This window comes from Macrobrachium nipponense, chromosome 2 (assembly GCF_015104395.2).
Source record: "Macrobrachium nipponense isolate FS-2020 chromosome 2, ASM1510439v2, whole genome shotgun sequence".
NCBI classification, from domain to species: Eukaryota; Metazoa; Arthropoda; class Malacostraca; order Decapoda; family Palaemonidae; genus Macrobrachium; species Macrobrachium nipponense.
In genome coordinates this window covers 160,351,006-160,365,771 of record NC_087201.1, presented here as the reverse complement: position 1 = coordinate 160,365,771, position 14,766 = coordinate 160,351,006, and the positions used below count along the sequence as shown (strand labels likewise).

The 14,766-nt window shown below is 38.7% G+C and overlaps 1 protein-coding gene across 3 annotated transcripts in view; it reads right to left on the bottom strand.

Moving 5' to 3' along the window:
- LOC135221092 (solute carrier organic anion transporter family member 4A1-like) overlaps positions 1-14,766 on the bottom strand; it is a 61,645-nt gene that overhangs the window by 9,653 nt on the left and 37,226 nt on the right. For 2 of the 3 annotated variants that reach the window (XM_064258889.1, XM_064258890.1), the window contains exons 2-11: positions 9,926-11,129; positions 9,153-9,354; positions 6,843-6,920; positions 4,941-5,164; positions 4,395-4,566; positions 4,147-4,249; positions 3,202-3,323; positions 2,262-2,519; positions 1,864-2,059; positions 1,186-1,348 (exon numbers count right to left, since the gene is read on the bottom strand). In XM_064258889.1, coding sequence (XP_064114959.1) covers positions 1,186-1,348; positions 1,864-2,059; positions 2,262-2,519; positions 3,202-3,323; positions 4,147-4,249; positions 4,395-4,566; positions 4,941-5,164; positions 6,843-6,920; positions 9,153-9,354; positions 9,926-10,813 — 2,406 coding nt within the window. In that variant the 5' untranslated portion in view covers positions 10,814-11,129. The remainder of the gene's footprint in view (positions 1-1,185; positions 1,349-1,863; positions 2,060-2,261; positions 2,520-3,201; positions 3,324-4,146; positions 4,250-4,394; positions 4,567-4,940; positions 5,165-6,842; positions 6,921-9,152; positions 9,355-9,925; positions 11,130-14,766) is intronic. The other variant, XM_064258891.1, reaches the window with a different exon arrangement.

The following is a 14,766-nucleotide window of genomic DNA, read 5'->3' as shown; positions in this document are numbered from 1 at the left end:
TGCTGTTTAAAAACTAACCCAAATGCACTAAACCTTAGAACTTGCCAGCATTTTCTTAGACAGCAATATAATTTTATTTTAATGTATTTGAATCTACTTCTAATGGTTTCTTTGGTATTCTTACTTAAAAATTTAAGTTGCACAATTACATTCTGCTCAAATGAAGCAGAGAGAGATAACTATGCTGTTAAATTATATTGGGTTTGAATGGGAAAGAAAACTAAAATGTACAGTGCATATTAAAATAATAAAAATAATATTATTTTGACTAGATGCAATATTTCACCTTCATTATCATTTTGGACACTGAATTTCAAAATACTGATCTAATAGGGCATACAGTTATTCTAGTGCCCTTTGAATTCAGGAAGTATATACATTTAGTATATATTTCCATGAGAATACTCTACATATATGAGATCAGCAGCAATGACCATGGCTCTATATATATCTACACCATGCTCTCTGCAGCAGTAGCTTTTCTAAAACTATAAAAAGACAGTGTGGCTTTGCCAAAGCGATGAAGCTGTTATTCTAGAAATCAAATTTTAAGAAGTAAAATGCCTAAAGTACCTGAGGGTACTCTGGACATAAGGCATCTTATCCATGGCGATGAAGAATATGATGAAGGTAAACCCAGACATGATGGGTATAAGAATATTGCATTCTGAAGGGCAACTATGACCAATGCCATCATAGTCAACGACTTCACCATTATCCTCACTGTTCGTATCTTGAACTATGGTTCCAGGCAAGTCATACTGTACAGAGGTGGCTTCAGTAAAGTCCGTTGTATTTATAACTGATGCGTTCTCTGCCTCGATGCAGTAACACCAGCTGTAATACTGAATGCCCCTTTCCTCAGCAAAATGCCCTCTTCAAAATAATTTTTCATACAGCAGTTTTAAATTTATACAATATTGCTGCATTGCAACAATATCTAGATAAATCTAGAGAAATCATACCCTCCATGAGTATTATGCATAAAGTAAGATACATGACTGTAAACACATTCTGCACATAATTTTGCATTTGATAATAATGAAAAAGGCTATTTCTGTAATGAATTGTTACAAATGCCCCTAGTATACACTTGTCAGTGACGTAATTTTATGATGAGAGAGTCTACCAGATTGTAAGCACAAAATACAACATAAGTAAATAACCAGGAAACTGAAATCTTACCTTAAGGCCATCGAGACCCTTATTCATGCCAGTACATCCAGCATGACAGGGTGAGAAATACATTATATTATTTGTACCACAGATGGGATCATACGGAACGTCTTCACAGCTGCACTCACTGTTGCATGACGCATTCAAATTGGGGACATCTGGTACAATGGTTCTGTAATGAAAGTGTAAACTGTAAATTAATACATTTTTACTTTTCACTTTATTTAAATCAATTAGAAATCTATTTTATTCTTTGAATAGCTACAACTTGTAACTATAAAGAACCTATTGTTAACAAACTGTTTGATGACTGGTTTTATTACACTACCACAGGTATAGTAGAGCATAGTATGTGAGAATCTTAAAGGAAATCATGGCTGTCACCTCAAAACCAATATTTTGACTAAATATAGTGTTAATTACAACAGCGACAAACATTATTATTCTTCAGTACAATACTCATAGGAATGCTATTAAAATTACCATTAACTGAAATGCTAGATAGGTTTACTATTTTGTTTTACTTGTATGATGTGTCTTACATAAATCATGTTCTTCAGTGACCTAATTCAATGTTTTTAAAGACATTTGAAATCAAATATTAATGTTGAGTTGTAACAATCTTTTTATTGTAATGATCTCCCAGCAACTAAAAGGAAGTTTGTAATAAATAAGAGTGGTGTTTACCTGTTATTGTAGCCAACGCTGACACCAGCAAAATCAATGTTCGGACAAGAAATAACAAATGTGAGGCAGGAAAGAAGGCAAAAGAATGAAAATATTATGCACATTTTCAGGATTCCAGAACATCTTAACTGCAGTTTCTTCACCAGCCAGCCTCCCAGAAGAGTTCCTCCACCACCAGCTGGTACAACAACGAAGCCTAGATAAAAATAAATAGGCTACGTAAATAGATGAATAAAAAGTTATATAACTTAAAAGTTATTTAGCAGATATTCTAAATATGAATTATAGTTTTAATGAAGCTATACTAAAAATATATTGCCATTCCAAGGGAGCATTTGCATGAAGGTTAACACTATATGTACAGTGTCAACTATAAACTATGTAAGAGTTTAACTCACCTACAAGTAAAGCAGCAAAACTGGCAGGCATACTAAACTGATTTTCAAGAAACTTGGGCATGAATGTTGCAAATCCTGCCAAGAGGATACCCTCAGTTGCTCCAGCAAGTGAGAGAGTCACAAATGTAGGGTTTAGAATGAGAATCCTAACAGCCATTGGAAGTTCGCCTAGGCGTCCAAATCCTCCTGAACTTCTGGGGGGATCTGCATCAGACCCATAGGCTTCTGACACACGTTCAGCTTTTATCGCTTTGGCACCTGGTAAAGAGGTGATAAGGACCCTTAGAATTTTCACTGAAATAACACTGGTGATTAGGACTTTAAATAATATAAAAGAAATATAAGATATACTAATGCTAACTTTGATTAATGCATTTCTTCAAGATGGTTGATTCACTCAATTAGCACCTTTAGCAGAGAGAGAGAGAGAGAAAAAAAAAAACGGTTCTCAACATCTCGCCAAGCTGGAATTTTTTTTGGTGTGTGGGGGGGGGGGGGTGAGTAGGGAGGGTGCAGGTTTGGTAAGGGAGAAGGGGTGCAAGCAGTGAAAAGTAACATGCCTTTGCAAATGGGGAGCAGTTATGATAAGGATCCATTTGTCTCTATGGTTGATGATATGGGCCAAGGAGGGCATTAATTGTGAGATTGCAATGTAAATAATTAATTACATGAATAACTGAATGAACGAAATACTGATATATTGAATTTTTATGCTTTCAAATATGAGGCCGTATCGCGGATTAATGCCTGAAGGTATATTTTGGTCAAAACACTGAAAACCCATGCTTTTAATTCATATGATCTCTCTCTTCTAGGTGTGGATATTGAGCCTTTGTGTAATAAGTTCTGGGCCTCTAATAGGGTCGACACAAGCACCCACCACCCTCTCTGCTTCAAATGCAGTTCTTAAAAATCATACATACAAGTTTCTGGCAACTACCTGGTAACTGATAAGGAAATGCCATGATGGGACCAGAAATGAGGATGGATATGGCTCCAGACAGGAGGAATCCAATCCACCAGCCACCCAGCCACAGATCACTATTGGGGTTGAGGCCATAGCTGGAAAGCACGAAGTGTTATGTCACATATAAGTTGAAATGCTACTGAATAAAAATATTGTATCATATCTAATACAGTACGGTAATACAATAAGGTACTAAGTGTAATAACAAGTACACACTAGAGTAAATAAACACTTGCCAATATTGCTAGTTCTCACTCATTGTTAAATTCCAAGTGGATATAAACCTTCATTGTGGTATTTTATTTCTTATCTTATATAAAAAAAAAAGAAATGAAAGATACACAAAAACTCAAGCTAATTTAGCTCTGGAGAGGATCACATTCACACATGAATATGACTCCTCTCTCGCTTTGAATTTGATTAATATATCACAGGTAGAATATTGACGACTCTGGTATGCAGTTCAATAGGTACTTGCTCTTCCTACCTAAGCTCTAGAACTCTAGATAAAAAAAAATGTAGACCTAGATTTTTCTTTGCTTTTGGCTGGCTTTTAGACTCCTCAAGATTAAACCTAATTTCTACCTACATACTTTCTCCCCTCTCCACTTTCAGCAAATAATTGAAGTGAGGTTGCTGGCCACACACATATTGAAAATTTGATGTTTGGGGCCATATGCCCAGATAGGATCTGGAATTTCCTGGTGGTCACCTGTCCAAGAGCTGACCAGACTCAGTGCTGTGGTAATATATTTACTAATTCACACAAAAAACGAATCCAACTGTTTTTGAGATCAATCAAAAACATCCCAAACCGTTAGATCCATTTTATAAGAATTTGTAATACCTAATCATACTTTGCATTCAGTTGTAAGTAAGAAGGAAAACATTTATATTTTCTACTATAGTAGTACTTACATTTCAGGATCTACCTTTGGAGAATCTATATAGATTTTGAGAAACTGGCCACCCAACAGATAACCAAATGCTGGTCCTATGACTGCCATAGCGTAGAAGATCCCTGGAAATTGAAATGGAAGCATTCTTTGGTTGTGCAATATTAGCTTGTAAATATTCTTGTTTGTGTCACACGTAGTTTTTCATTTTTACACAAGTCATTTTTTAAATTCGTTGAAATGGTGAAAAACAAAGTAAAGCTGACTTACCAAGATACATAGATGACATTTTGACTGGCACCGACTCGTCCAAATAGGTGATACCCAGGGTATAAAGGGGCGACGCCCCAACACCATGCAAGAACTGACCGAATATAAAAATATGACGAAAGGAAGAAATCCAGTCCTCCACTATAACACCGCACTTAGGATTCCTACTTCCCTGATGGTAACAGAAATGAAAGATTTAGAAACTTTTACTTATTTCTATCTATTCAATACGTACTACCTACTAATATCGAAGCGTAAATGCTTCTAGTTATATAATTTTACACAGGATATATAAACGAGTTTAAATGGGAATAAACAACACATGGCAGTAAAATGCATTTTTGTTTTTCTCTAACAGTGCATTCAAAGAAAATTTTACAATGCCTCAATATTATAACAGATAATCGTACAAAACCTAGGATATATTCACTATGTTAACTTCTAATGGAAACTTGTATCTAGACGTAGACACAAAAGACATTTGAACGGAATTGCTGTAATATTTATTGTATGTTATAAGAGTTCAATTTAAATCTAGACACTAACCTCTTTTAAACAGAAGAGAACTTTGGCAGTAGAATCGCTGCCACTTCTCGGGTCGTAGAGAGGAGATGCAAAATGGGGAACGGTGAAGAAGAAAGACCCGATACCCATGATGAAAACCCCAAGCCCTAACCACCGTGGCTTCGAGCTGCCAGGTCTTGACCCGAGGTACGAAACGGGCACGGAACACAGCACTGAGGCGATGTCGTAAGCTCCGGCTATTAAACCTGGAAGATTTAGCAGTACCATGGTTAATAATTAATGTGATCCGATCCTGCTTTTTCAACGTCTGTCCTTTTTTTTTTTAAAGTTAGCAAAATGTCCCTCTTTTTTCACGTATGAAAACAAAAACAAAACTGTCCCCATTTTAATGGAATAGTACTGATATTTTGTCTAATTTTGCCATCTCACTATACTCTGTTTTTTTCCATGTCCATCCGCCTGTGGTGTTTTTGTATGGCAACACTGCGTCCCGGGCTTTAAATAGTTACGCTATGTGTAAGTTTCAGGTAAATAAAAGGATATCTGGGTGTTATTTGCAACTGAAAAGTGTTTTAATAATTTACTGTAAGCGAATTACACCGTTAATATTCGAAATAGGATATTATTATTGTTGTTGAATGCAAGCTGAATGTAACCATCTAAAGCCCGGGAAGCAGTGTTACCATACGCAAACACCACAGGCAGATGGACAGATGGAAAAAAAACCGACTATAGCTGGTAACTTCTATCGTCTTCTCCCACTGCTACGATACCCAATGAAGTGAATTAAAAGAATATTAGAGACTGTAAAGTGTATAAAGTGCTGCCCTTTGCAGCTGCTGATGTCGGCAGAATAAAGGGGCGAGAAAGTCACCGAAGGTACGATGGTAATATAAATAAATAAATATATATATAATGTCCAGCTTTTACAAAAAAAAAAAAAATCAAGTCACATTATTAATGACCTTAACAGAGGCACCACAAAGGTCGGGCTTTCTTTTGTTAATAATCATAAGAAGTCTAGTCTGGATAATTTCAAGTCTACGTTTAGGAGATTAAACATGGACATTATATAATTATAATAATTCTTTGTAGTTCTCATAAGTCACAAAATGCGTCATTTGGTGTATTCACTGAGACAACAGTGAAAAAAATAAAATGTTCACTTGAAGATGCCGCAGTGACAGATATTTTGCAATCAATCAATGACGCTCAGTATCAAAATCTCACTTTGGTTCAAATACTCGGAGTAAAGTAAGTGATTATCTTCCACCTAACACTAAGCTAGAATCTCAAACCAGGTCTGGTGATTAATTTATTTATTTATCTATATAATATATATAGTAGATTTTTGGCATTATGCCAAGCACTGGGGCAACTAAGGCCATTCAGCGCTGAAACGGAAATTGACAGTAAAAGGGTTGAAAGGTGTAACAGGAGGAAAACCTCAAAGCAGTTGCACTATGAATTGTTAGGAGAGAGTGGACAGAAAGATGGTATTAAGAGAATATGAACGGAGGTACAATAAAAGGAATGACAGTGGTTGCAGCTAGGGGCCGAAGGCACGCTGCAAAGAACCTTAAGTAATGCCTACATTGCACCGAATGAGGTGCACTGACAATAACCGCCCCCACTATGGGGATCTGGTGATTAAGTGTCAGCTAGAATACAAGGCCTTGATTTAAGAGCTACAGGTAATACGTACAAAGGGATTTACAAAGTAATTTATGATGAAATGTTTCCACTATAACACCAAATATCCCTTCAGAAAATAGTGTAATCCATTAAAAAAAATCACAATTACTGTAATCTATTCATAAACAAATTTTTAAGCAATGATTCATTCCAAACGAAAATGTAGGCCACTGACGATTATGTGGATCATAAGTAAAAGGGGCGTGGCACATTAAAAACACTCCTGACCTGTGTCCGTCGATCGAAGGTCAAATCTTTTCTCAATGGAGGTAATGCAAACGTTGACGAACCCATTCACAACCATTCCTGGAACACAATCAGAGATGGATCATTAAGCTGGAAAAATAAAAGCTGCATTATGAACTGGAAGAAGCAGTACTACTGCCATCCAGAAGTGGTATAGTAGATTCACATCAACCCTCCATTTGATGTCTAGGCCAGTCCCTTACGACGCTCCTGATTGGCTGTTGATAAGCCAATCATGGGGCTGGAAACTCTCAAGTCTCTCTCGAGAGTCCACATGGGTAGGATTTATGTTCCACATCTCCTGAGGCATACACCCTACCTATGTGAACTCTCGAGCGAGACTGAGAGTTTCCAGTCCTGTCATTGGCTTATCAGGAGCGTCGTAAGGGACTGGCCTAGACATCAAATGCAGGGTTGATGTGAATCTACTATAGTACTTATAATCACTCTCATAATGAGGAGAGTGTGACGTCATCTAGGGTACCAACCGCTCTGTAAACTTTAGATCCCGGGGTTTCATTGTAACAACAAAAGTAACTTTTAATATTAGTGATGACGCTGCAAGTACTAACTACCATTAAAATCATAATAATGCAAAAATACTTCGCATACATAAAGTGAACACTAATAATAATAATAATAATAATAATAATAATAATAATAATAATAATAATAATAATAATAATAATAATAATCACATGAGTCACTAAATGAAAAAGTCCATACTATGGTTGTAAGTGTAATATAAACTTATTATTTCAAAATACACAAATGACGAGACTGTCTACATCTCTAAGACCTCTCCTTTCAGTATTTTACAAATGGCACTAGTACTAATATCAATACCGTATCATCATCCAACATCCAAGACACATATAGAAGATAGAAAGAAGTAAGTACAAGGAACTGCCGCCATTGCCTATAAAATTATATGTGTAAAAAAATTGATTTAATAAATGACAGATGAAACCAAGCTGTCAGACGGAAAGGGAGAATATCCACCCGACGTGAAACAAATTAATATAACAATAATTTTTCTTAAGGATACATCATTCTTGCGATTGGATGCTTATAGCACAATTCAAATACATTTAACGAGACAGGCATATTGCCTGATATCAAGAGAAATTACTCTCATGTAGCTACGGGAACTAGGGAGATGGCGTGTCATGTAGCCTTCCACTTCCTGGGAGCAACATCCAAACGAGTACGCGCAAAGAGACATTCCAGTAGTGAACCATGACCCAAATTGTTTTAAATAAGATGGACTTTAATGTGATTCCATGAAATAAAAAAATGCTACAGTAAGTGAGTGCTATAACTTTCAGTCTAAATACAATATATTTTGAATGCTTGAAATGATACCGTATGTGAGTGCCGTAACAATCAATCCAAATACGATATATTTCGAATGCATGAAATGTTAAGGTATGTGAGTGCCATAACATTCGATCCAAATATAATATATTCCGAATGCTTGAAATGATACCATATATGAGTGCCAAAAATTTAAATCCAAATTCAATATAAATCCAAATTAAATATATCTTGAATGCTTGAAATGAGAACATATGCGTGTGCCGTAACATTCGATCCAAGCACAATATATTTTGAACGTTTTCAGTGCAGGAATTTGGAAAAGGGTCAAATTGAAAATGAAGCAGGCGCATAAAATAGTGTGTTTCAGGGTCCACTGACACCTAGCAGTTCACGTAAATTAATGGGCGAGAGGAACAGACGAAAAAGAAACAATCCGAAATGTGAATGAACGACCCCGTCTCCCGACAGGCACCGCCGAACTTCTTCGCATGGCCCAGTTTTCATCTTTAATGACTCCTCATTTTGGTCGACATTAATTTGCGATACTCTGGGTCGATGTGCTGTTGACCATGAATCGTTATTTGCGATGCTGGCCTGCCGCTGTGTGTGTGTGTGTGTGTGTGTGTGTGTGTGTGTGTGTGTGCGCTTGTGCAATGCAGTCAATACGGTATTGCATATTCACTGCAGATAATTTTATTCGCCTTCAGTGTTACTTAAAAGTACTGAATGAAAAAAAAAAGGTTTGAAAGCCTGACTTCATAATTTTCTCCTAAAAAGATGAGAGAGAGAGAGAGAGAGAGAGAGAGAGAGAGAGAGAGAGAGAGAGAGAGAGAGAGAGAGAGAATTTAAAATAAAAAAAATCTATCTTCACTATTTTCCCCTAAAAGGAAGAAGGGCAAACAGAGACAAACACATGAGAGAGAGAGAGAGAGAGAGAGAGAGAGAGAGAGAGAGAGAGAGATTGCGACATACCCTGAGCAGCCGCGGCCCAACAAAGCCAGAAGAGGACCCACTTCGCCGTCCTCGTCTTCTGTAGAAACTTGGGTCGGAAACATAACCACCCACATTCTTCGGTGACTTCGTCGTCATCGTCTGCGCCCACCAAATCCGCCCTCGAAGTGGTCACGCTGACTACGCCCATGCCTATGGCATCGGGGTCACTTGCAGTTGAACTCTGTAAGAAAAAATATTATTAGTACTTGTGATAATAATAACTGAAAATGAAGTTAATAAGGAAATCAATGTAGAGCTATTCTCTCTCTCTCTCTCTCTCTCTCTCTCTCTCTCTCTCTCTCTCTCTCTCTCTCTCTCTCTCTCTCATCTTCCTTTTAGGGGAAAATAGTAAAGACAAATTTTTTCAAAAAAATTTCTCTCTCTCTCTCTCGTGTCTGTCTCTATTTGCTCATCTTCTTTTTACGAGAAAATAATGAAGACAGATTTTAAAACTCTCTCTCTCTCTCTCTCTCTCTCTCTCTCTCTCTCTCTCTCTCTCTCTCATTGACAAAAGGCAAGGATAAATTTATCCATCAATCGTATATACTCAAAATACGATCACTGTACTCTTATATATATATGATATATATATATATAGATATACTATATATATATAGATATATATATATATATATATATATATATATATATATATATATATATATATTAGTGTAGTTTTCTTCTGCATGTCCACTCTTTCACGTCGCCTCAAATTACACTTAATAATGAACACACCCGTGGTATACACACACCTCATTCCCTCTCTTCACCGACACACTCAGGCGACCGACAAAGGACTCCTTCCTCCGAAGAGCCCTCGAGCCGGACCTCGCCTCCTGCACTAGGAGGGAGCCGCGCGACGCCACGAACCCAATACGACTCCGAGGGTTCTCGACCTGAGCGAGGCCTTCCTTCGTCAAGTCCGTCACCAGGTCCCTCTCGATCCAGCCGTTGACGGGCGGGAAGATCGAGGTGGAGCTGGGTAGCGCGATGAACGCCACGCCGTTGGGATACCCGTTGTTGTTCTCGGCCGCCACCACCTCCTTCGTCAGGTGGTCGGGCTCTCGGGCGTGGAAGGAGAACTGCCGCTGCCCCAGGATGGAGATGTTCCCCAGCAGCGGCAGGAACGAGGGCGTACAGGGAAGGATGGCTTCGCCGACCAGTGGTCTGTCGGACAAGGGCGTGTTTATGTGATAGGGAACGACTGCCTCCGTCGGGCTCATGCTCCTCAGTGAGTTTTCCGGCGTGAAAATGGCAACGCTCACGTCGGAACCCAGCCTGGACGCCAGGCTGGACACGCGCGACTGCCTGGAGAAGGCGCTGCAGAGGGACAGGTTATCGAAGAAGGAATTCAGAGAAGGCTGAGGCGACGAAGCCATAGGGGGACTTATCAGCATTGACGACGGAGATTGCACTAGTATAGTTCTGGCAGTAGGGGGGGTGTTTTGAGGCGGCTTGCCAACAGGTGGGGTACAAGGCATGGGGATCGGGGTCGGATAGAATAGGGGAGGGGAAGCGGCAAGCTTTGGGGAACACCTGCATAATTCCCCTTCCCTTTCTGCCCCCGATCGAACGCTGACGATTGACCCCGGAATGGAGATCGTCGACCCGTTGAGTGAAGATCGGGAATCGGAAAACATTTTGCTTTATTTTTTGTACTCTCCAAGTATTCACTCTTTCCCTACACTCACAAGGGGGACGTAAGGCTCACAATCGTAATTCACCTTTCACTTTGTTTATCATACAAGGAAATGTTTCGTTTCATGTTTTCGCCCAGTGGTTTCTCATTTCTGTTTTCGAGGATTTTGGAAGTTTTGCACTTATGAATAAGATCATCTGTCACTACATAGAATATGATCGTTCGAAGACCGACATCTCGCCTACCGGGTGTTTCTTCATTTTTCTATTTGCACTTTCTGTCATATTTGCAACTCGAGAATTATTAGTAGCCTGTTGCTGACGAGACAAAAAGAAACTATCAAAACTGGAGGCATTTCAGCACCGTAATATAGACCTTTTAACAATATGCAGTGGTCCTTGAACGAAAATCAAGAAACGAGTATAAGGCAAAATTTTTTAATAGGTATTTTCGCAATCCATTATAGAACAGATGTTTCCTAGAAAATCTTCTTGCCGAACTGAAGATACATTTACATTTAGAGAAATAGCAATAACACAATCATTATACCATAATAATAATGCCATATTTGTTATTGGCTAGTAGGATGGGATTGAGGGCAGTACTCTTTAAGTCGTCCACTCCATGACCATAGCTTTTTCTCTCTAATTATTCATTCATCATTATTGATGTTTTTTCTTTGTATCATTTCCATTGGGTGGCTCCCCTCTCTCTCTCTTTCTCTCTCTCTCTCTCATTGTTTACTGATGCTTAAAACGCCTGTGGGTCGAAAGTAAAATGTAAAACGTCTGTTTCAAAAGTAAAATGTACAAAGCCTGTGTGTCGAAAGTAATGCAAAACTCCAGTGTGTCGAAAATAAAACGTAAAACTCCTATGTGTCGAAAGTAAAATATAAAAAGCCTGAGTCGAAAGTTAAATGTACAATACCTGTTTTGAAAGTAAAATGTAAAACGTCTGTTTCGAAAGTAAAATGTAAAATGCCTGTGTGACGAAAATAAAATGTATAACGCCTGAGTCGAAAGTAAAATGTAAAATGCCTGTGAGTCAAAAGTAAAATGCAAAACGGCTGTGTGTTGAAAGTAAAATGTAAAACGCAAATGAGTCGAAGGCGAAATGTAAAACTCCTGAGTAGAAAGTAAAATGTACAATGCCTGAGAGTCGAAAGTAAAATGTAAAACTCCAGTGTCAAAAGTAAAACGTAAATCTCTGTGTCGAAAGTAAAATATAAAACATCTGTTTCGAAATTAAAATGTAAAAACGCCTGAGTAACGAAAGTAGAATGTAAAATGCCCGTGAGTTGAATGTAAAATGCCTGTTAATCGAAAGTAAAATGCAAAACGCTTGTGTCTCGAAAGTAAAATGTAAAACGCCTGTGTCTCGAATTTTGCAGTTCAAATATCAGAAAACACATATAGATCCTGACGCCAGAAGCAAAACGTAAAACGCCTGTGTGTCGAAAGTAAAATGTACCCAGGTTGAATGTGTACTTTAAATCTGGATTTTCCCGTATAGAAACCGAGGCGGCCTACGTGACAAGAAGCTGATTAAATCTCGGCTTACTGTGGACCAATATCTGTCCCCAGTTGGAAAAGGCAATTCAAAGAACAATGAACATGTGGTCATTGTCCGATCTCCTTGTTGAAAAGTAGTATTGTTCTTTAACTTAAAACTTTGAGAACTCAGATTTATGTTGATTAAGAGAACTATACCATAAGTTGCTGCTCATTTGAATGAAAGGTCCACAAAATGGTAAAGTTATAAGTATTAGCACCATTATCGGTGGACAGGAGAGGGATCACACTCACAAAAAAGGCACAACGAGAGAGAGAGAGAGAGAGAGAGAGAGAGAGAGAGAGAGAGAGAGAGAGAGAGATTGTCCACCAAGTAATTTTTCTTCTCTGGAAGATCAATGGCAAGTAGCGTCCGTCTCTGAGCAACCAATGGTCCAAGGCACATTCATCCCGAGCCCTTCTCTTGTCCCCCCCCCAAAACACCACCACCCCAACCCCAACCAATCTCTCCTATAAGGTGGCCTCGTATCCTCTGCAAGCACAAGAATGTAGGACTGGTATCCTACGGATACTTACACGCCAACATACGCGATCACAAGTACTGTATTGAAAGGGGCAGTTCGATTTGCGTGAAGTAATAAAGTTGTGTTGAACTTTGTTTTATAAATAAATAAATAAATAAAAGATTTGCCAAATTTCATTTTTCAATATCAGAATGTTTCTACTTCATATCTGTCCCATTCATTTTCATACAGAACTTACAAAACTACTATAGTAGAGTCACATCAGCCGTGCATCCGATGTCTAGGCTAGTCCCTTACGACGCTCCTGATTGGCTGTTGATGAGCCAATCACAGGGCTAGAAACTCTCAGTGTCTCTCGAGCGTTCACATGGACAGGATGTATGTGTCCACCTCTCCTGAGGGATACGTCTTTCAGGAGAGGTGGAACATACATCCTGCCTATGTGAACTCTAGAGAGAGACTGAGAGTTTACAGCCCTGTGATTGGCTTATCAACAGCCAATCAGGAGCGTCGCAAGGGACTGGCCTAGACGTCAAATGCACGGTCGATGTGAATCTGCTATAGTGGTAGGGAGACGCTACTGCACATATCACTGGATTTATTGCTATTATCTAGCAAACAAAGATTGTGTACCTCAAATATACGAAAAGTACTTAAAGAGCCTTTCCTTTCAGCGTTTCTAGGAGTCTTTGGAATGATAAAACAGAGCTCTAGAATATAAATCCCTGCAAAGGCTTTTCTATACTTGGGCAATATGATGTGTGCGACATCACGGAAGTTAGGATTTTCCTTATTATAATCCTTTCTTTCTAAACTATCTATCTATATGCCATAAACAACACGATGAATCAGACCGACTGTCATCAGGCAAATGAGAAAGAGAGAGAGAGAGAGAGAGAGAGAGAGAGAGAGAGAGAGAGAGAGAGAGAAACATACATGCTAAAAGGAGCAAAAGCGATTATTTACGGCAATAAAAATATCTGAGAGAGAGAGAGAGAGAGAGAGAGAGAGAGAGAGAGAGAGAGAGAGAGAGAGAGAACATACATACTAAAAGGAGCAAAGCGATTATTCACGGCAATAAAAATATCTGAGAGAGAGAAGAGAGAGAGAGAGAGAGAGAGAGACTAGAGACAGCAGATTATTCACGGCAAAAATATCGAGAGAGAGAGAGAGAGAGAGAGAGAGAGAGACATACATACTAAAAGGAGCAAAGCGATTATTCACGGCAATAAAAATCTTGAGAGAGAGAGAGAGAGAGAGAGAGAGAGAGAGAGAGAGAGAGAGAGAGAGAGACATACATACTAAAAGGAGCAAAGCGATTATTCACGGCAATAAAAATATCTGAGAGAGAGAGAGAGAGAGAGAGAGAGAGAGAGAGAGAGAGAGAGAGAGAGAGACATACATACTAAAAGGAGCAAAGCGATTATTCACGGGAATAAGAATACCTGAGAGAGCAGAGAGATAGAGGAAGAAGAGATAGGAAGAGAGAGTAGAGAGGAGCGGATAGAGGAGAGAGAGAAGAGAAGAGAGAGAGAGAGACAATAGCATACTAAAAAAGGACAAAGCGATTTATATTTCACTGGGAATAAGGAATACCTTGATAGGGAGATAGAGGAGAGAGAAAGAGAGAGAGGAGAGAAGAGGGAAGGAGAGAAGCATAAACATCCTAAAAGGAGCAAAAGCGATTATTCACGGCAATAAAAATATCTGTGACCCAACTTCATGATCAGAGAAGACATTTGGGTCCGAAATGATGTCGTCCTCTACAGACGTGGAACTTAGAACTCCTGCTGGTTCCAGATAAAATTCACTGACAGCGACTTATCAAACGTCATTATAGTTAACCGATGAAAGCTGCTTCCGTTTTAAAAACGTAGCTGACATAGCCAAAGATTGATCCAGAATCCAAGTCACGTGTC